Below are 22,482 nucleotides of genomic sequence, written 5' to 3'. Positions count from 1 at the left end.
TGCTTATTTAGGCTAATTGGTCTTTCATCATCGTTGCACGAATCTTGACTAGCGCAAAGGACACTGGGATGAGATACACGCTAGACTTGCAAGTGGCATTTTAATACAGCACCTGACTATTTATACACACTGATGCTGTTGGCGCCACTTATAAACTGCAGTCAAGTCACAAGATAACAGTAGAAAACAACAGAAATGAAATGTCACAGGTCACTATTATAAGCCATAAACACAGAGATAAACAACCTAACGATGGAACTGGGGCTATTTCCTTCAGAATTATTGTTTTTTGCATGTGTGCACAGAATGACGTCTTGTAGTGTTGGTTGCCAGAGGTTGCCACACAGCCAAGCAAGGACACAGCACACTCGTCGGGGTACCGTGTGTAGGTACTTGTGTACAATGTTTGGAATTAGGTTAGGTGAAAAACTGCACCACAAACTCTCCCCATGAATTGACTGCCAACATGTCAGTCAATCAATCAATCAATCAATCAATCAATCAATCAATCAATCAATCAATCAATCAATCAATCAATCAATCAATCAATCAATCAATCAATCAATCAATCAATCAATCAATCAATCAATCAATCAATCAATCAATCAATCAATCACTTTATTTCAGCTTCTTTTACAAAACTGAGGGTGGCAAGAAAAAAGCAGTCATTACGACCGCTTGACAAGCCTCGCCACCCCTACAAAGAGGCAGTTTGGTAGCGACTGTGATGGTTACATACACTTGTAACAACGCAAAGGTACATGGAAAGACAAGGCGTGTAAAATACATGCTCAAAAGGAAATATTTTTTTTTTTGAATACGTGCATAAAAAGAAACTTTTTTTTTTTTCAAATACATGCATGAAAGGAAACTTATTTATTTTTTTTATTAGCATGGACAAGTAGTATTTCTGCACAACAGAATAAAGGTTTTACACAAAATTTACAGTTCAATGCAATAGAGTTCTATACATGGGTACACATACTGTGGCACCTAGCTTGAAAACACATTTCGAATAGCCGAGACAGACATGCTGTGTAACGTGTCGTAAAATGGCGTGTTCAAGTATTTCGGAAGAATGTATTTTAGTGTGGAAAAGCCATAGTTTGTTCTGCATCGTGGTAATGAATAGATCATACGCTGTCGTGTCACATACAGTGTCCGATGTGGTGTAAGTGTCACAATGCCGGAAAAAAATGCGCCGTCTTCGGCTATTATTTTTTTATAGAACAATGAAAACATGTAATCGAACATTCTTGTTACGGGTATCATTCTGTATTGCTGGTAGATAGGACGTGTCGGAGCATCATACGGTACATTAGCAATTACGAGAAGTATTCTTTTTTGCAGTACTAGAAGCTTCTGGATGTTAGATGCTGTGGTTTGTCCCCATACAAGGAAGCAATACGATACATAAGAATAAAAGAACGCATAGTACAGATTAAGCTTGGTTTTGGCGGGTAGAATATGTTTATTCCGCGAAATTATCCCAATATATCTGGAAAGGGATAGGCACACTTTGCTTACGTGGGCGTCCCACGACATAGTAGCAGTAAATACCACTCCGAGTAATGTGAAGGTTTCCACGTACTCAATGGGGGCGTTGTCGAAGTAGAGTGGTGGCACACTGCCTATATGCTGCCCCTTCGGATGGAACAATAAAGCTTTAGTTTTTAGTTTGTTTATTTTTAATGAGTTCAAAGATGACCACTCAGATAATGATGACAAAACTGTATTTGCGCTGCTAGTTAGTTCTTTAATGTCAGGTGAAGACAAAAATAGACTGGTGTCGTCAGCATATATGATGTATTTAACTAAATTACTGATGTTGCATACGTCATTAATATCAAACTCTTCTTTCACCTACTCGCTCAGCAGTAATCATGTGACAACAGCGTCCTCATATAAATATCTCGGCATTCACCTAAATCGAAACCTTTCCTGGTCGACACACATTAATAAAATTACAGCTAAGGCTTCACGAACCCTTGGATACTTAAAGCGTAATCTTCATGGTGCACCATCTGACACTCGAAAACTAGCCTACCAGACGTTTGTCCGCCCACAACTAGAATTTGCATCACCCATCTGGTCACCTCACCAAGCGTATCTAACACGTAATCTCGAATCTATACAGAACCGTGCTGCACGCTTCATCGCTCGTGATTATAACCGGCATTCCAGCGTCACTAAGATCAAGTTATCGCTATCACTTGAGTCTTTAGAATCACGTCGTACCGTAGCCCTTCTTTGCTTATTTCATAAAATGATTTTCAGTCTTCACAGTCACACATTACCTTTGTCACGGCCATGTCGCACATCTCATCGCCTCCATAATCATAGCAGCTTTACGCGTATTTTTGGTCATACAAAAGCATTCAACATGTCTGCTCTCCCACGTGCCATAAACTATTGGAACAGCCTTCCTGACGATGCTACTAATACCAGAAATCCTGCTACATTTCGTGATAAAATAACCGCAATCTTCGCCTAGTTGTCTCAGTTCTGTGTATTCTTGCGAAAAATGTTTTATTGCTGCTTAGAGTGAACTAACTTGTGCACTTTTTAGCCTCTCTGTCAAATCGTGTTCCATTTCCATGTTGCCACATTTTGAAACACGTAATTATTGTGTGTTGTATTACTTTATTTGTATTCTTCTGAGTGCCTCTTGCTAACTATTGTATAAAGTTTTTCTTCTGTCCTTATTTTCTGTCCTTATTTTGTGTTTTTTTTTTGCGCTGTTCTCTAACTTCTATGTACTGCCCCACTCACACAATGCTCCAATGTAAAGGAGCCTGTGAGTAACTTGAATAAATATGTTGAATAGGAGTGGCCCCAGAAGGCTGCCCTGGGGCACGCCGTTTGTGATTGCTAACAAGTCCGAAGAGCAGTGATTTAAAGCGACATACTGGCGACGAGCACTGAAATACGATTGAATGAGACAGAGGGCGTGGCCACGTATACCGTAGTGGTCGAGTTTTTTAAACAGAGTTTCGTGATTCAGTGTATCGAATGCTTTGCTAAAGTCTACAAAGACGCCTAAGGTGAGGTGTTGAGCTTCGAAGTTATTTAATATGTATTCTTTTTGATCAAGCAGAGCATGCTTAGTTGATCTATGCTTGGTGAATCCATACTGACAGTTGGCTATTACACAGTGCTTCTGTAGGAAATTGTAGTATCGTCGATGCATTATTCGCTCTAGCCCCTTGTAGAAAAAAGGTAGTACAGATATTGGCCTGTAATTTCCTAGAACGTTTTTATCACCTTTTTTATAAATAACCACAACTTTGGCCACCTGCATGGCAGCGGGAAAACGTCCTGTGCGAAGCGCGGTGTTGTAAATATGTGTGAGGCATGGCACGATCAAAGGTAGTACGTATTTTACAGGTAAACTTTGAATATTACTTGGGTCAAGACTTGTCATGTTCTTTAAACTTTTGCACACTGAGTAAACCTCAGCTTCGTCGGTTGGTTCAAGAAACATCGATTCGTTTAGCCTGTCGCCCAAAAATCGAGACATACCTGGATTGTACTGACTGCTTCCAACTTCAGTGAAATATTGGTTGAAGGCATTTGCAAGGGACGGCCCAGCTATTTCCTTGCCATGCATAACTAGGCTCGCGAGGTCCTGATGTTGGTTATTTCGATTTAGCAGAACATTTAGGCGTCTCCACTTTTCTTTCGGGCGGTCGGAGAGATGCGCATTAAACAAATTATTATTGTAGGCAGTCCTGGATGATTTAATTTCGCTATTTAAGCGGTTCCTTAGCGATTAATAAGTGGCTAACACTGCGGGGGCTCTACTTTTTATGAAAGTCGCGAAGAGCTTATGTTTCTTTTTTACCAGTCGTACCAGGCGAGCAGTCATCCATGGCTTTCGTGCTTTTTTTGAAGGTTTTATCTCAACGATAGGGAAACACTCATCATAAATTGGGAGAAAGAGCCGAAGGAGGTCACTGTATGATTCATCGGGTGTTGTGTGCTGGAAAACAGGATTCCAGTTCACAAGTGAAATACTGTTCCTGAAATGGTCAAGGCGGTTTTGGGAAAGTAGCTGTCGACGGACTTTCAAGGCTGTCTTGGCGAAAGGTTCTTTTTGAAGACGGACGAAGATAGGAAGATGGTCGCTAATGTCTATCGCAATACGACCGACAAATGACGCATCCTCGCGATTGGTGATTAGTAAATCCAAAGAAGAAGAAGAATGTGAGGTAACACGTGTAGGTCCGCGGATTTTATTTTGGAAGCCAGCTGTTCGTATGGTGACTAACATGCGCTCTTGCACTGAACTGCTTGTGCTCATATCTATGTTGAAATCGCCCCCGATGCACGCCAAGAAGTTTTGGTGCCTAACCCTTTGAGGTGCCTAACCCTTTGAGGCACTATGGCCACACTTTTGTAGTGTAGTAGGAGTAGTAGTGGTTTATTAAAATAATAATAAAAAGGAAGGAAAAGATTTTTGCTAGCCCCTGCATCTTCCATCGAGACTGAAGCACCTGAGCTGGGGCAACAGAAACAAAGGATAGCAGGCAGAATGGAGAAATGAAATGAAAGTGGTGAGGGGACAGGAAGAGGGGATAGTGGAAGAGTTAATATACACAAACTGTTTACACAATAAGAAATGTGTGCACAGTGCAACTTTTTGATGAGTGTGCTGCTCCTAGCAGCGACTTCCTTGTTCATTTGGATTCAGCACTCTTCGCCTTGCAAATATGATGCTTTTAATGCATTGGCATTAGGAGCCTCAGTGTGAGAAGAAAGCATCCATCGTAGTGCTGTGTGTGCCACGCTTGGCAGGTGGCCTCCTTCCTCGCCAATTGTAGGGGAGTGGAGGGATAGACCCGAACGTGGTTGCTACCACCGTAAGAATCCAGAGGGTGGGTACCGGGGACGGAGGAGGCTCTGATGTGAGTGGAGGAATGTGCAATGTGGGGGTGGTTCCATGGGAACAACACAGCAGGTGGCGGCCCAATCAGCTTTTGCTGATTAAAACGCTAAGCTGGCAAATTTAGCTCTTCATATAAGGAGAAAAACCTGATGCTAACACATTCTCGTCGCATAATCATAATTAAGCACTCTCATTATTTTTTATGCCAACCAGAAAATGCAGTGAATAGAACAGTGAACTTGCAAGCAGATCCACCACCATTTTCATGTAGACAGATTTGGCCGTTGGTAATGGTAGCATTATTTTTTTACTGAATATCTTCTGTCCTGTACATATTTGGAACAAAGTGATACTACATTCCTTTGGGCATTTGAGAAATTCTGGTTAGTAGTAAAATGCTTAAGGGAATCCTCCACAAGTGGAGTTGATTTGTAATGAGGGAGTAATTACTCTTTAGAATCCACCCTAGCAAAGCCATAAGGCTGCAAAGGAAAGCTATACAGCTTTCTCAGGAACTTCACAGTTAAAGAAAACTTCTTCATTTCGGTAGCGCTGAGATTTCACATGAATACAGGGAGATAGACATAGGTGAGTGTTACTTTCAGCTGATTTAGTGGAGCCCACATGTTTTATGCACACCCTCAAGCACTAGAATTTACAGATTACTAGGCCGTACCAAGAAACACAAGCTCTTGTAGGGCAGTGAACTGATGCAGTTGCTCACAAGTGATGCTATTTTTTGTGCTTCAGTGATTTCTCATGCCAGTAGATCTCGGATTCTTCCAGTGATACGGCAGTGATTTAGAAACGGGACACAGTCGTGGCACTTTTTGCAGAAACTGTCCAGAAAACCACTGGTGTTTGTTGTGCTCGTGAAGCTGGTCATTGACAGGAAGCCCAGTCTGCCCCACATACTTCTTGCCACAAGACAGCGGGAATCAATAGACAATGCAATCTGCTCACTCGCGATATGTTGTCAGGTGTTTTGCTCCACATTTTTGTTCGACAGAACATTAGGACTATGTGCTTGTGAAGTTTGTTAAGCTTGTGGGGAGCAGTGAACATGACATCCATGCCTGCTTTTTCTGCAATCTTTAGCACGTTAAATCGTGTGATCTTAAGGAATGACAATCACTTTTTTCTTTTCATCGGTTACCCAGGAAGCCTTTACTTCATGAGCACAATGGCACCTGAGAATTCATTCTGGTACCGAAACCACAAGTGCTATCAGTTGGCCTGCTTCGCATTAGTGTTTTACTTGCTTGGAGAAACTTAGTACCATGCAGTGGTGGGAAGAGCTTGCTAATGCATTTTGAAAGCTAAGTACAACTACAACTCGCTTTACTCACTGTGAGTGAGTGGCGCAAAATGCTAAGAGGGACTTATAGGTGCACATAAAGCAAGGAAAAGGTAAAAAAACTGTAGTGGAGACTCAAGCTCCGCCATAACGATGTGGCGCAATAGCTGTTATGGGTTAATGCCCATATATGCGGAATTGGTCATTCTCTACTTTACATTCCTAGATCGCTCTGTGTTGTGAGACCACTCCTGGTGCCATGGTGCAGCGGTTAAGCGATGTGCCTCTGACCCACCACAGGCAGCTGTTTTAAACACTGCCTGTGATGCCCAGGTTGCTCTCACCGAGCAACCCCCCATGAACAGTCATTAGTTTAACTGCCACGGTGGGCAGTTTGCTCACAATATGATGTGGGCAGGTTGTGACGATGCCACAAGGTCAGGTGACATAGGTGGACCACATGCCACCTTGGTTGGCAACATGGGTTGGCAACCTGGGTTGCTTCTCAGGGGAATTTTTGCTCAACAGCACCAGATTTTTCACTTAACAGGCCCTTAATGCTATCGCGTTAAAAACCAGAAAACAGTTGGGCATCACAGCAGTTTTTTGCGCATGGTTCCCTGAGGTTAAGCAACACTGCCGTTCACTTCGGAACTGTGGTCACGGAGTCCTCTTTAGTCAATATCGTGAGTTGTGTTGAGTTGTAGTTTTGTAAAATTTTTATATGCAATTTTCTCAGCTGTCATTGAATTTTTTGCTGCCAGACAAATGTTAACATGATCAGCGTGAGCCTAGAATCTATTTTTGCTCACAACAAAAACTGGATGAGGTTGGTTTTAGTGTCCCTTTAACTTGAGTGTTGCCCTCTGTGGATGTGATGTACAGCCCTCAGTTTTCTGCCCAGCGGCTGCCTTTCAGGTCATAAAGCATGTCCTAAAATGAAAGGTGCACTTTTGTTTGCACATGGCTTTCATGGACTCTTTCTTCTCAGTCTCAACCCTGGATCCACTGGCTTAGTGCAGTTCTCAGGCATTGAAAACAGGGTAATGTTATGAACTTTCTGCATCTTACCACTAATGTTCTCGTGATCACAGAAATGTAAGAAGAGGGGAGATTCATTAAAAAAAATTTAGAAATTTAGAAAATTAAGAAAAATTTAGTTACACGGTAGTTGATTCGAGATAATTTTCATAATTTCAGTGTGTCTAAGGAACTCAACACCCTGTGCAAATATGCAGACACATGTAAAAAATTAAGTGCAAAATTAAAAGTTGCCCCATCATCTGTGAATGTGGCATCACGGCCGCATAAATTTCAGCTGTCCGGCCATTAGGATTAGCTTTTACTCAGATTTATCTTATTGCGGATCTCCTGCATCTCTGGCAGCTTAAACTTTGCCTTTGCATTGCTAAATATGTTGTAGAAGACCATTATGCCAAGTATGCTAGCAGTTCACATTGTTATGATGAAGCGTGTTCACATTTTTATGCTCTGTATCATATATGTAACGCCGGGTTGGGCTACCTGTAGCACCACTGCTAAGATGCCGTGCACGGAGCTGCATTGCTGTCACATTGCCTGTAGAAAAAGGAGGGACGGTCTTTGCTGCGGGCTGTAGTAGTTGTTCGCGCCACTGGGGAGACTGGTCTCAGTTTTATCACAGGATGACATCTCATTTGCTTCTCTTAAATACTTGACACGATGTAAAGAGTGACCCTCCTATTTGCAGACTGATTTGCAGGCCAGTTTCTGCCATTCAGAGCGAGCTCAGCTCTGGGTCTGTTCACCACCTGTGTGTTATTCATGTTGCGGCTTTCTCTTCTGTCAAAGGAGTAGCTCGTTTTCACTGTTTTAGTAGATATTGTCTCTTTATTCTGTGCCAACTGCAGGATTAGTGTGACCAAAGGACCCATTAGCATCACCATTGCAACTTCATTACAGGTGAATGCATGCCCTGTGCTTGACAAGTTGACTTTTCTTTCTTCATTTTTAATGCAGAAAAAATCGCATATCAGCAGAAGAGCACACAGGAGCCCAGACTTTACGAGTGCATTTCTTGTAGGTTACTTAAAGCTTCTCTCGCAGTCCTGCTTATGCTCATGCCAACAGAAAGAAAAAAGTCGCCACTTAGGCGTTCTTCCCATGTTCACTCATTCCTGCCCAGCAGCCAGGTTCGACTGCATTTCAAGTATCCCTTCCGCATGAGGGCATGCGTGGCGAATGTTGGGCTATAATTTTGTTACTGTGAGATCGTCTAGCAAAGCAGTCTTTAGCTGCACACAAAAACAGTTTCTTTGTTTCACAACATGGAATGAACTTCAGCAGGTTCCTGATGCCTCCATCTGTTGTTCAAAAGTATATGTTCTACCAACTACAGTCGAATCTGGATATATCGGACTCGAAGGGGATTGCAAAATATCTTATGTATTCGAATCTAGGCCGATACTTTTTTAAAAACACTAGATATGAAACTCTTAGGTCGGCTTACCTTATTTACACAACTATAAGTCGACCTATTTTTAAATTTGAAAACCCGAAATGGGGGGCTCAACTTACAGTTGAAACCTAAGCATGGAACCATAAATATAGGCAAGACAGCGAGATATCGGGGATGGTACAGCATGGTTGCATTTTTGCTGGGCGGCTCCCCACTTGGTGCTGGTCTTGAGCAGTTGCTATGTCAACGCACAGAACCGGCATCCTGAGTGGATAGTTGATGGAAGGGCTGCTGCCCCAATCACGGCGGCCACTTGGAACGGCAGCGGTGTCGGGGTAGCTGGGGGAAGAGCTGACGCCGCTCACACGTGGTTTCTCTTTGGCTATGACGCTGTTGACGACTGCCGGCCGTGTTTTACAACTTTTTAATGCAGTGCTTTGTCAGTTGTCATTTGTGCTCTGGGTCCGGTAAGCGTACGGCACTCGTTCATGGCTATATTCAAGATGGCTGTCATTCTTTATGCTGAACAAACGAACAGCTGCGTGTTGGACCGCAAGTTCGACATTCACATTGGGCGGTACAGGTGCGGCAGCTGCAGCAGGGCAAAATTTTCAGCTGTTCCACGCGAAGTCATGGTGCGGCTGTTTGCAAAGTGCAGAATTTCGCTGCACGACAACCTTAGAACTGCGTGCAGTGGGACCGCAGCAGCAATCATGACGGCGGCGCTGTGAGGACGATGGCAGAAGTGTACGCGAACGAGTAGCCCAGTGACTAATACATTTTCATTTTGGAATGTGCCCATGGGCACGCCCGCATGTGGCAGCCGATAGCGGTTAACGATAAGCGGCGGCGGCCAGACAGTGCTATCGCATTCTGCTTTTAAAGGCCAAGTACAAGCGACTTCCAAGTTTTTTTTTTTTTCCAGACATGTGACGTAGAGGAGTTGACTTACATTCGAGTCAACTTACAATCGTGTAAATACGGTTGCTTCGAGGATTTTGTTGTTGTATTTGTATTAATCTTTTTGCTTTCACTGTAACGAAGATGGGCTTCACAGGCCTGTGAAGACTCGTGCTGATTCCCAAAGTAGAGTCCACACTGGCAGAGTTCATGAAATCTCAGACTTCAGCAGCACTTACAGGGAAAGTGCTACAGGCCAAAGCGAGAGAGCTGGCAAGAGACCGAGGCATTCCACGGGACGACTGGAGCACGCGAGCTGACTCCCAACAGGCAGCATCATACGCACATTGCTAGGAATTGTTGCTAGCTGGATCGCTGCAGCCTGTGATGACATCCCAGAATGCTTGGTTGCATGCTCGTTCCAAATCTGCAGCATTTCCAATCCACTTGAAGGCACTGTACGAAGACGACAGTTATAAGGAGGCCAGCGGTGACGAGGATGAGTGAGCGGAAGCAGGAGCAGGTTCGTTTAAGTAAATGCTGCTAGCCCCAGTTGTTGGTCTCAATTATTTTTTCGGCTGGCTTACATTCGAGGAAAATTTTTGTTATTTACTCTTTCAATTTTTGGGTGTCGGCTTAGAATCGATGCCAGGCTAGATTCGAGTAAATATGGTAGTTTGATATGTTGCTAATTCAATATATAAGAAATGGCAATGGATAACCTTATCTATAACTTAGAAGCAAGAATACATCACACCAACGCTAATAATGTGTTTCTTAAAAAGGGAGCAAATTTGTCGAGTTGAGTTGAGGTGTTGAATGCTACAGGTGGGAGGGAGCAAATTAGTCATTGGCATCCACCCAAGCGCAGCCATATGGCTACACATTCCCCTAAACATTTGACCGATGTGCTTCTTCCAGCGGCATGCCATTGACTGGCGTGCTGACAGACCACTGCTTGCTAGGCGTTGCTAGGCCTAACCTTTGCATCAAAGCTGCAGTGGATGGTTCTTTGAAAGTAGCCGCTATTAATCATATGAGGTCTAATCCTGTTGCCAGTTCACTATAAACAGAGTAATTAATCATTAAGATTAAGGTGCAGTTTGTTTTCGCAGCGTGTTCTGCAGCGAATATGCCAGGCCATGGCTGCCACTTGGTTTTACTTAGGTTGGCTTTACTCCATGAAAGCAATGTGGCGCCTAAATTAAAAAAGATCGAAGGCCATCCTCAAGCACGCCTTGTGTTCTCCTCGTCACAAGGTTTCACAATACCAGAGCTGCCAGCAGATGCGCGAGGCCATGCAGCCGACCTGCTGTGCGCAAGAAGTGATCGAAGAGTGCCGTTAAAAGAAGCGCCACTTGCTGAGGGACAGTGCGTAGTTAGATACATTGAACGACGAGAGAAATTGGACTTCGATGTACAGTGTGACTTTCCTGCACTTTTACACAGGATTTTTCAGGGGATAATAAGTGTGTCCGATATAGCTAATAATTTGAAATATCCAGGTTTGATATATCTGACTCGACTGTACTATCGCAATACCAAGTCTTTCCTGTTGGTCATTCGTTGTGGACAGTTTACTGCACTCACACATTCTCTGCCCTCATGTCCCAAGCATGGAGTCTAAAACAAGACTGGTTCCACTCGTCACACACAACACCAATGCGAATGCACCATTTAACAGGCATGGGCCCTTCTTCCACAAAAACTGCACAGAACTTACACTTGCCCACACTTCTGCAAGCGTCTGCACAAATTTGAGACAATACTGAATCTCCAACAGTTCCCTTTCTGTTTGTAGGGTTGCACTTCTCAGTTTAGTTCCTCCACAGCAGCCCCTTCCTTTCTTCAGCAGCCATAGTCGGTGCTGTGCCCTGCTAAAGTTCTTGAATGTGTGTATAGCACGTACCATGCCACTCAAGGTGGATGGTCAGAGGTGCTGGGAGAAGACACAACAGGCTCGTCAGAGGCAGCAACAAACAGTCACGATACGAGTGGAAGTATATTTACGCACACTAGTCAAAAACTAAAGATCCACAAATGATAAGTTCAGTGATGACGGCAGCAACACAAGTTGGCCTATCTCTGCGCACACTCTCTCTTTACCCTAAAGAATTGCTAGTTGCTTATTCAGGCATGCTTTTCACCCTTCTTGTAAATGTATTTTCTAGTGGGCTGACGTATATGCTTGAAAAGCACCTTTGTTGTCGCTCATGACAATGGTTAGCTGGGAGGGAAGAAGAAGTAGCAGCGTTTTCTTAGGAGTTGTAGTGTTCTCTAAGCCGTCACGTTGACCAGTTTGGACGGTATATGGTTTTTGATGGGTTTGAGTATGCATGTAGATATTGTATTGAAATTCAATTGTAATTTCTTCTCGCATTGAATTGTAATTTCTTCTCGCACTGTAGTCTTTTTGTGCTTCCTCCACCATGGGATACCACTAACTCTCGATTCTTGCCGTATTATAGTGCACTCAAGTACAGGAGGAAAAAAATTGGGAAGACACTTGATCTTCACCTTTAAGAGTGTGACTTGACAGCAGCTCCTTTCGCCCACTCAGACATAGTTTCGTCTTTCACAATCATTGTCATTATGCGAAAGACCACATGACATACATATAAAACTCCGCATTAACCAAGCTAAATGAATGTGCTGGCATGGCGTAGCAGTAGCGTGTCTTGACTAACAACCTGACTAACAGTGTGTATGATAACAGCCTTGAACCGGTCACTGAAAGTGAAATTGAAGGTATGCACAGGCTTCCTCGAAGGACAACCGAGGAGGAAACACCTCCTGGGCTAATCCGTTTTGCCGGCCGGAAAACAAAAGATCAATGGCTGGCGAAAGTAAAGGATCTCAAAGCTAAGCAATCAAAAATACGCTTTTTTGATAACCTGACAGCATTCAACACGCAACTGTTGTGGTTAGCACATTCAAAGGCCATGCTGCAGGCTTCCATTATACCTGTCAGAAAAAACGGCAAAATCTTAGTCAGAAAAAGAACCGGAGAGAATGCAATCTGCATTGCTTGCGAAGATGACCTGGAAAATATTCGTAGCATTCGAGCTTTTCAGGAGCGCTGATTTCTTGTGGAAAATAAGTAGCCCATCATGGCCTATTTTGATATTGATGCTTTCAATAAGTACATGCTGAATTTTGAAAAGTCTTTCAATTCTTTCAGTGCCTTTCATTTAAGCACACATAGCCTGCAAAACAATATAGATGAAGTGGTTGTGTTGTCAAACCTGAGTTTACAGTTTGATGTATTAGTGTTCTTTAGTAACCTGGTTTAGCAGTGATAGTGATGCTTCTAACATTGATAATTATAAATGTGTATCTCTGACACTACATCAAAAAAGAGGAGGGGGCTTGTCTTTATATTTGAGGAATGAAATCTTCTATCGCTATGTGCCTGAGTGCTGTAAAATGAATGAAGATGTAGAAGCTTTGTCTGTGTGCTGCGGGAAAATTGTTGTTAGAGGTATATATAGGCCTCCTTCAGGTTCTGTGTCTGCATTTTCCAACTTTGTTGAAAAAAACTTTCGAATATGTCTCCCTTAATAATTATGAAGTGGTATTTCTTGGTGATATAAATGTAGATATTTTGGGTAAAATGTCTGTTACTAGAAATGTGCTAGATCTGTACAAAAGCTATGGTTTTGTGAACTTGATTTCCTCACCAACAAGAGTTACTGACAACTCTGAAACACGTATTTGTGTGTTTTAAGAATATTTGCTGTAGTGATGTCCCCACTGACGTTTTAACATTAAGCGTTAGTGATCATATGCCTATATTCTGTATAGTTCCAAGTCAACTGAAACAGCACGCGAGTAAACTGGAAACTTCTGCATTTAGAAGAATTGATGAAAACAGTTCATCTGAGTTCCGACACTTTTGTGCTAGCACAGATTGGTGTAATATTTTAGAAGAGGAGGATGCATGAAAATTATACACAATTTTTATATCAACTGTTCAAGAACACTACAACAGTGCATTTCCGCAATCTACACACGCAAAGTGCATTTCCGCAATCTACACACAGAACTTATGGGAAATCAAGAAAACCATCGATTTCAAAACAACGATATAATGAGATACAGGAAAAGAATCGACTTTTTTCCCATTTTGTGAGAACAAAACATACTGGCGTTCTTCGTCAATTAAAAAAATTGTGCAATAAGTTAGACGCTGACCTAAAAAAAGCAAGAACTGATTATTACGTGAGAAAGTTGTCGATGTCTGATGGCTCGAAGGGAACATGGAACACATTTAACAATCATTTAGATAAAAAGAAAACCACAGGGTGTGTACCAACCGGGAAAACAGTGAAAACTGGGAATTCTCAGGGAATTTGGGCAATCTGGAAAAACTCAGGGAAAACTCAGGGGATTTGCGCTTATATCAGGGAAAATTAGCTGCAGTTCTACTTAAAAGGAACTAAAGTCACGATAATGCTGCCTCGCATAAACAATGCGGACTGGCATTGCACGGATTGTCCAGTGCGGCGTTACGCACCCTCTCCTCAGCAACCAGCGGCCTCCAATGTTGTGCTGTCAAGTGAAGCATCCCAGGAAGGTGGCGAAAAGCTTTGCCAGCGGTGCTTCGAATTTCGAAGCGTACGTCAAAAGCAAACAATTCCCCATGCTTCCCTGGTGCTTACAGTTCACACGTGTGCTGTTCGGCGGCCAGCGGCCTCCCCTTGTTTTCCTGTGTTTCCGAGTAGACAGCTCCAAAAAAGCTCCAGAAAACATTGCGAGAACTTGCGATGCTTCCGATTTCCAATGGGAGCAATGCAAGTCCCAAATGAACTCTTCCTCCCTGCGCATCTCCTTGATGGAAGCGTCCATTTCTGCCGCCGTGGGTGCACGCACGAGATGCAGGCGGTGCAGCTTTGGGAGAGAGGGAAATAGTTTCGCGCCTTATCGTGATCTGCCGCCGCTGGCAAAGCAACAAATTCTGTTAGTACTGTACTTAGCTGCGCCGTTTTGAACCAACTTAGTTTTAATGACTGCTGTGGTGCCGCAGGCAAGCTGTGTGCGACGTGTCAAGCATGACGGCCTTCAAGTATACTTTCGTTCGGGACTGGACAAATGCGAAACATTGCGAGTTTGCAGCCTGGATTAGGCCCATCGAAAGTAACCCGAACGCAGCACACTGTGCACTATGCAGAAAGCAGTTTTGGCTCTAACATGGGAAGAAGAGCGGTGACAAGTCACGCTGGAAGTAAGAAGCACCGACTGGCCATTACCATAGCTGGGACACCCTCAGTAGCCTCATTTTTGACACTGTTGGCCACCGTTGTGACCAATGCCGAGCCAGTGCCGTCAGTTTCTGCACATCCTTCAAGTGCTTCAACTACGGCGAAAGATGTCCAACCCAATCGTACAGCAAAGGATATCTTTCAGCATGACTTATAGGTCATAAATGCTGAAGTGATGTGGTCTCTCAATGCTGTTATGACTCACACATCACTCCGTGCTGCCGTGTCATCGGCTTCTCTGTTCCCTTTGATGTTCCCACCATCAGCTACAGCCAAGAAAGTGCAGTTTGGCAAACACAAGGTAGGATATACTATTGTCTGTGGCCTCGCACCTTTCTTGAAGGAGAACCTCGTGTCGGAAGTGAGCCAAGGACGAGGTGGCATCTGACGAATCGTTAAACAAAGTTGCACAAAATGAGCAAATGGACATGTTGGTTCGCTTTTGGTCGGATGCAGAGAAGAATGTGAAAACGCGGTACTTGACGTCATGCTTACTGGGGCGCACGCGGTTGTAAGAATTGTTGTCCGCTTTAAAAAGTGCCATAGGTGGACTCTTCAGATCTCAGTGAATGGCGATATGTAAACATACAATTTCTCAGTGAAATCAAACAAGAACTTTGTGAATCCAGTGATGGCCATCGTATTCTAGAAGTTGGTAGCTGTGGCCTTCATGTTGTGAATGGCACTTCCAAAACCAGACAAACGGCAACAGGTTGGCAACTCGTAGAATTTCTTAGGGTTTTTTACAACTTTTTCAAATGCATACCTGCCCGACGCGCTGAATACGCGTGCATAACCAGGAGCAGCATTTAATGTATGAAGTTTAGCGCTGTGCGGTGGCTTGAAAATGTTTCTGTAATTTCAAGAGCTGTTGAGATTCTGTCATACCTAAAAGTGTACTTCGAGTCGTGTAGAAACGAGGACAACCGACCGATCACCGCCAGTGAATGCGGGGTCGGAACAGCCATTCGCGATCCTCTGCTGTCTGCACAGCTAACATTTATGCTTGGCATCGCGGAGGAACTGCAGCTATTCCTGGCTCAGTTCCAGACCGATTCGCCTGTGCTTCCATTTCTCGGCACAGCATTGAAGAACATTCTACGATCACTAATAAGTAGAGTAGTAAAGATGTAAGTAATAATGGCAGCGGACATGGACCTGGCTGCGAACGTATAGTTGCGACTCCCAAGGTTGATCTTGGGTTTGCTATGAAGAATGCGCTCTGAAAGGCCTCGAAACTTTCAGATTTGGCTATCCTTGGGTTCAGAAGGGACTGCGCCACTTTCGTGAAGAACTTCCCCAAAAAGATCGCAGAGAGGGCGCCGTTGAAGTTCAAGCTAACGAGGGAATCATCATCTCTGGATCCTGCATGCGCGCTGATTCCCAATCTCGGGGAGCGGCGTCTAAATGATGCACTCGAAGAAATAAACACTACTTACTATTCAAATAGGATTAAATCATCGTTTTTATTTTTCAACATGCTTACTGGAGAGTGATAGCATCAGGCAGCTTTGCCTCAGCCTGTTTTTGCATAAAACAAAGTACTGTGCTAGTCAAGGAATTTTACAAATGCACTCAGGGAAAACCTGGAAAACTCAGGGAATTTGGAAACGTCAACTTGGTAGACACCCTGAAACCAACATACCCGCCTCACTCCACATTCATGGTTCGAACTGTGGTGGCGCTGCCTTAGCAAACGAATTTAATAGGCATTTCTTATGTCTTTCCAGAAAAATCAAATGATGGCCTTCATGAAGATGCCTCATTGTATTTAACCAGTAAACATAGTAGTTCAATGTTTTTGTTACCATGCACTGACAAATAATTAGCATTATTCACTCCTTACGGAGTAATTGTGTTCCAGGCATTGATCGCGTAGCTTCAGTCCCAATAAAGAAAGTAGCAGATGTCATTGCGATACCGCTAGCACATTTTATAAATCTTATATTCAAGACAGGTACATTTCTATGTTAGTTGAAAATAGCTCGTGTCATTGCCATTCACAATGGAGGTGATATTAATGACTTAAATAATTATTGGCCGATTGCCATTCTTTCAGTTTTTGCTAAGATTGCAGAACTTGCAATTAACATAAGTCTTTCACAGTATCTAGACAAAAACGACATTATCTCGAAGCAATAGTACGGATTTCAAGAAACAAAACAACTGAGGCCGCTTTACTGGAAATTAAAGACAAGCTCATTGAAAACATAGAACATTCTCGACCGTCTTAACATCAACCCTACATGTGACATCAACTTCACTGCTCCCCTCCCGACTGGAGTTCAGAGTTGGCTGGTTGTCAGACCCATGGCCAAGAATATGTTGCCCCACCGTCATGGTATGCGCCGCCAACTCTAGGCCAAGGCTCTAGACAACACCTACTCCACCAACAAACATGCTGTGTTCGTGGACGTGGCAAAATGCGACTCCAACAGATACGTTGCCTGCGTAGCCACGCCAACCACCACCCTCATCAATGCCGCCACAGTGCGCACACACTCCCCCACCACTGCCGAAGAGGTCACGATCGCGCTGGCCATCGCAGATCCCCGCGCATACATGGTTTTCGGTGACTGTAAACACGCCATTGAAATTTCTCGACAAACTCAGTTTGTCTCCCCACTTACATGCATCCTCCACTGCGGCACTCTCAACCAGAATGTAAGCTTGGTGTGGGTACGTGCCCATGCAGGAAACTGGGAGCGATGGGGTCGACTGTTTAGCCCGAGGCCTAACCAACCGAGCGGCTGCTGTCGCCGAGGCTCCCTAATCCAATGCTGAAATCACCAACTTGTACAAAGAGACAAGATGCGTGTACCTGCCTCCCCGCTCGACCGAGTGCAAGCCACCATGCTTTGCAAACCTCAGACCAATTCTGTTCTGAGTCATTCTAAACTCTGTCTCATGAATGGCGGGGAATACAACCCTGTCTGTCCTAATTGTGGCCACGGAATGTTTACCACTCAGGCACACATCCTCTGGGGATGCAAGGGTAAACCGCCCCCACAAACATTACTGTTAGCTTCTTCCGCAGAGGGATGGAACCAACTTCTCGCAAGACCAGAAAAGACACAACTGGCACTCGTCTCGTGGTGTCTATTGAGACGTCGCCCCGACCTGGGGGCCACACTCGTCCCACCTGCCTTAGCTCCCAACCCTCAAGTGGAAAATAAAGTTATTTCTGTGTCTCTGTTTCTCGACCTGCTTGTGACTAATTTATGTCCAGTGCATTATGTTTCCACCCATTTGACGGGAGGAGAGCACGAGGAGGAGGGCACAGTGGCAGCCTGAAGACGGGCTCTGCGATGCGACCCATTAAGATAAGGCACCAGAGAAGCGCGCCATCATTCGTTTGATGATGACGTCATCTGTAATGTATGCGATGAGCGCGTCACGAGGAGTGCAACTTGTGCCGCCACCTGTTCAGAGATTGAGCAAGTGTTGCACGCTGTCGTCCGAGCACAAATACCTAAAGACCTGGGCTCAGATCTCGCATTATCGAGTACCATAATCATCAGCCAGTTTTTTCAGATGGGGATCCCGGTACCTAGACTTTACTACGAATCACGTCAAAGCAGTGATCACTAAGTCCTTTTCAGTGTAGATGACATGAGCTTGAATCAAGGGCAGGAAAAACTTGATCTAATTTTCTTAGCAATAAACGAGTCTTTTAGAATAAATGGGCCTTTGCAAGTTTGAGGTATTGCAAAAGGGTGGATCATTTTGCTGGAGGCACCGTAATGGATTTCTGCAAATGTACATAACTGGGGGGCTCTGTGTGGTTAAGAGCATGAAAACAGCCTAGTTGGTTGTACATGATCACACACTATGTGTGTCATTGCCATTTGTTCCATGTTTATGTTATAAAGTGCATAGTTCATTGTAAGCGGCTGTGTGGCTAATGTGCATTTTTTTTCTTTTTCCCCCATCAGATGCACTTCCTGACTGGCTGTGCAATGCCAGCTATGACCCAGCCCTCCAGGACCTGCTCAGGTGAGTTGTCACCTTATGCAAGGGATGTAGCAGGGAGGCACTCTGGATGCGCTTTTGTGCAGGATGCTGGCTGAGTTGAAACTCTGGAGTAGTTCATTGTGCGAGCAGTTTGTTAGTGCATTGTGTTACAAGGGGCTGCCTTGAGGCTGTGGCACATTATAACAATGCAAAAAGAGAACCCGCCACATTTGTTTCCGAGTAAGGCTAGCCATGAATAAGACTGGATCGATCTCCAATGAACTGAGAAAGATCCTGTTCTAGCCATCCACCAGATGCATTCTCCTCTCCTTGTGCTCGAGGTGCTTAATCTTCGTTAAGCATTCTTAAGTGGTTGCGTTACCGGGGCTCCCTTCCGGAGATTGGGTCGAGAAATTGAAATAGGGCAAAGCAGAGCATAAGAGTGATGTGCACTAAATGGGTCTGTGTTCAGGTTGTAGTCGGGTGGCATATTGAGAAGGAGGGAAAATCTGTGGGGGGACACTTAAGCTCTGCCTAAAGGGCATGATGCGATGGTGTGCGAAATTGTTCATTCTCTGCTTAACATTCGTAGATCATTGGGTGTCCGCATGCCACTGCTGGCGCTGTGATGCAGCGGTTAAGCGATGCACCATTGCTCTGCGATGAAAGGTGCCTCCGCCAGTAGGGCTTGAGAGACCCAGGTTGCTCTTCCCGAGTGCCCTATTGCAATCATTAATTTAACTGCTACCTGCTGCAGTGGGCAGTTTGCTCACAATCCGGTCGGCAGATTGTGATGAAGTCACTGGGTCACAATGACCTAGGTGGCCCACCTGCCTCCTAGGTTGCCCTTCAGGGGATTTTTCTGGGATTTTTCACTCAAGGCTAACGGTGCCGACGACGATGCTGGCTTTTCTGTGACACGGGGTCCCTAACACTATTGCATTAAAATGGCAGGTCTGTCAGCTAAATGTAACGGGCAGGCAGGTGAGGTGACCATGCAGTAAGCTTTTGAGGCATGTGTCGTCATTTTTCTGCGACAAAGGTCGTCAGACAAAGGCCGAGATAACTGGTGTAGGGACGTCTTGTAGCTGCATGTAGCTGACGCCATTACACTCAGCACCACTGGGGTAGTGAATGTCGTTGAACAAGTCAGAAATTGGTGCCAATGGGCACGTGGCAGGTAGGTTGAGATTGGGGCATTTGGGAGGATGAAGTTGTGAGCAAAATGTGAAGGAGCCGGGTGCCATGTGGTGTAGCCATGGCGGTTCGTATGTTAGGTGAAGGCTATGATGTCTGGGAACTTGGCGTTGCTGGCATTGGCACCACAACGTCTGGTTTCTTTGGTGGTTCCAGGGCTATAGAATGGCTTGAGGATACTCATGGAGTCGCGTTGGCACCAGGAAGTTGATGGCCTTATTGACAGGGCCTGGTGACGGCTGGTATAGTGGTGTAGTCGCGCTTCACTTGTACTTGTATGTTCCTTGTCTTGTCAGTAAAGTCATGGTGTTGCGGTGCACAGTAACCAAGATATAGTACAACCATCTGGCTCCTGTCTTAGGACTGCTTGGCACAGTGAGGTGGCCACTAATGGATCACTTGGGCCAATGTAGCTGCCGGACTCCTCAGAGCAAACGAGCATGCCGTCCAATGAGGAAGCAGTGGTGTCGCAGAGGAAGGGCATGGTTGCTTACCAAGAGGATGCTGTGTGGGTCCGAAGTTAGGGTGGACTGTGTCAGGGACAGAAGAGAGGTCCGGGATGAGCACAAAGATAAGCACGTTAGGATGCTTTGATTCTTGATTGTTTGCACCATTATGAAGCACCACAGCCATGTAAACATGTACCACTGATCTTTTGAACATCGCTGGTAATCTGTAGAGCTACTGTAATGAAAAACCTTGGAAGCAAGGCTGACCAGGAGTCACTGTGGTGCAGAAGCTGGCAGCTGCAGTTGCGGCTGTGTCAAGAACGGTCTGCAGTCCTGTCACCAAGATGGTGACGCAGCATGCTGAAAATTTTGAACGCATATTTTAAGTGTCATGAAAGTTTTCTTGTTCAGTGGTGGGACAGGCCAAGTGGTAGAAGAGATCGGTGGTCAGCTCCCGATCTGGAGGCACCTCCAGATCTGTGATCTGGTGCCATTCACATAGAGCTGAGCTTCAACTTGCACAAAGTGAATGATGGGGCTGTGCAGTTTGAATAGCCAGGGTTGTGAAGCTTAGATAGCTACCAGTCATCTTGAGGTGTGTCCATGGCAAAGAGGCAGGAACTCGGTTGCAGGTGGTGTGTAGTGGTCTGTGTCCATGTCTCTGAACACATCTGGCACCTGGTTCGATTGGGAGCCAGATGCATTTTTATTTGCTTGCACTCCAGGTGCTGTGTCTTCATCGCACGTTCCAAAGGGGTGGTGCTGCAGGATCATCAGAAAACCCGATGTGTTATGCTGTCAAATTTTCTAAAGCCTTTGTCAAAAGTATGGAGCCCTAGGGGTATGCTTCTGAGCTATACTGTGTGCTTTGTTAGGGTTCCAGTACTTTTGAAGGAGAGAAGAATACTCATCCTCGAGCCTCTAAAGGTTAGGACTGCCGCAGATGCTTCAAGAGCATCTCCTTTTTACTTTTGACAAAGGCTGTACCCGCCGTTAAGGTTTGGTAGCTTTGGTGTATGGCTACTGATGCCAAGGTTGTGGGTTTGAGCCTGGCAGAAGGGGCGTGTTTCAATGGAAGTGAAATACAAAAGGCAGTGCGATATTGGTGCGCGTTGAAGAACTTCAGGTGGTTTAAATTAATCTGGAGCCGTCCACTACAGTGTCTCCCATAGTCCATATGTCGCTACGAGATGTTAAACCCCAGAATTCATGGTTGAATTCCTGTATGTGTGTTGTAAGACATGTTTTAAAGGGAAACACGGGTCTTGAAATGAACATTTATATTATTAAAGATATCGTAATGAAATTAGGTGTGTACATGTGTTTCTTCTTCCCATTTTCAAAAATATAATTAGTTTCAGTATATCTCAGTTTTTTGTCATATTATAGGAAAGTAACTGGAGCCTAATTAAATTCTTATGAGTCATTTATACACTTTCTACATTTTTTGGTTTTGTATGAAAAGGGGCTGCAGCAAAAGACCTGCCATCCAGAGCTAGGCTAAATATATTGTTGAAGTACATCAGTATATAAAAATGTTAAATTTTCTCCAAGCACCATAATTATCAAGTATAGTTAGTTTACATTATGGTTCACAAAATTTGAATACCCGCCGCGGTGGCTCAGCGGTTCGGGCGCTCGGCTACTGATCCGGGGTACCCGGGTTCGAACATGACCACAGCTGCCACGTTGCGACGGAGGCGAAATGCAAAGGCGCCAGTGTGCTGTGCGATGTCAGTGCATGTTAAAGATCCCCAGGTGGTCGAAATTTTTCCAGAGCCCTCCACTACAGCACCTCTTTCTTCCTTTCTTCTCTCAGTCCCTCCTTTATCCCCTCCCTTACGATGACCATTTGTGAGACAGATACTGCGCCATTTCCTTTCCCCAAAAATCAATTTTCACTGCTCAGAATTTGAATTGTTTGGCTCACCCAAACAAAAACAGCATAGCTCCATAGCTTAGTTCTTTTTGAATTCAATGGTGGAAGATTAATTGAAATGGCACCATAAAAACATAATAAAAACTTCCGTAAGGCTAGTCATGTTAAAATACAAAAAGCTGAGAAAATCGCATTTGAAGTGCGTGCGAGCCATTCGGAG

The 22,482-nt window shown here is 44.5% G+C and overlaps 1 protein-coding gene across 3 annotated transcripts in view; it reads left to right on the top strand.

Moving 5' to 3' along the window:
* Positions 1 to 22,482, top strand: part of LOC144132329 (nuclear exosome regulator NRDE2) — a 383,545-nt gene that overhangs the window by 1,565 nt on the left and 359,498 nt on the right. For all 3 annotated transcript variants that reach the window (XM_077664653.1, XM_077664654.1, XM_077664652.1), the window contains exon 2: positions 18,719 to 18,779. In XM_077664653.1, the coding sequence (XP_077520779.1) occupies positions 18,719 to 18,779 (61 nt within the window). The remainder of the gene's footprint in view (positions 1 to 18,718; positions 18,780 to 22,482) is intronic.

The sequence above is a fragment of the Amblyomma americanum genome, chromosome 5 (genome assembly GCF_052857255.1).
Source record: "Amblyomma americanum isolate KBUSLIRL-KWMA chromosome 5, ASM5285725v1, whole genome shotgun sequence".
NCBI classification, from domain to species: domain Eukaryota; kingdom Metazoa; phylum Arthropoda; class Arachnida; order Ixodida; family Ixodidae; genus Amblyomma; species Amblyomma americanum.
This window is presented reverse-complemented; position numbering and strand designations above follow the sequence as displayed.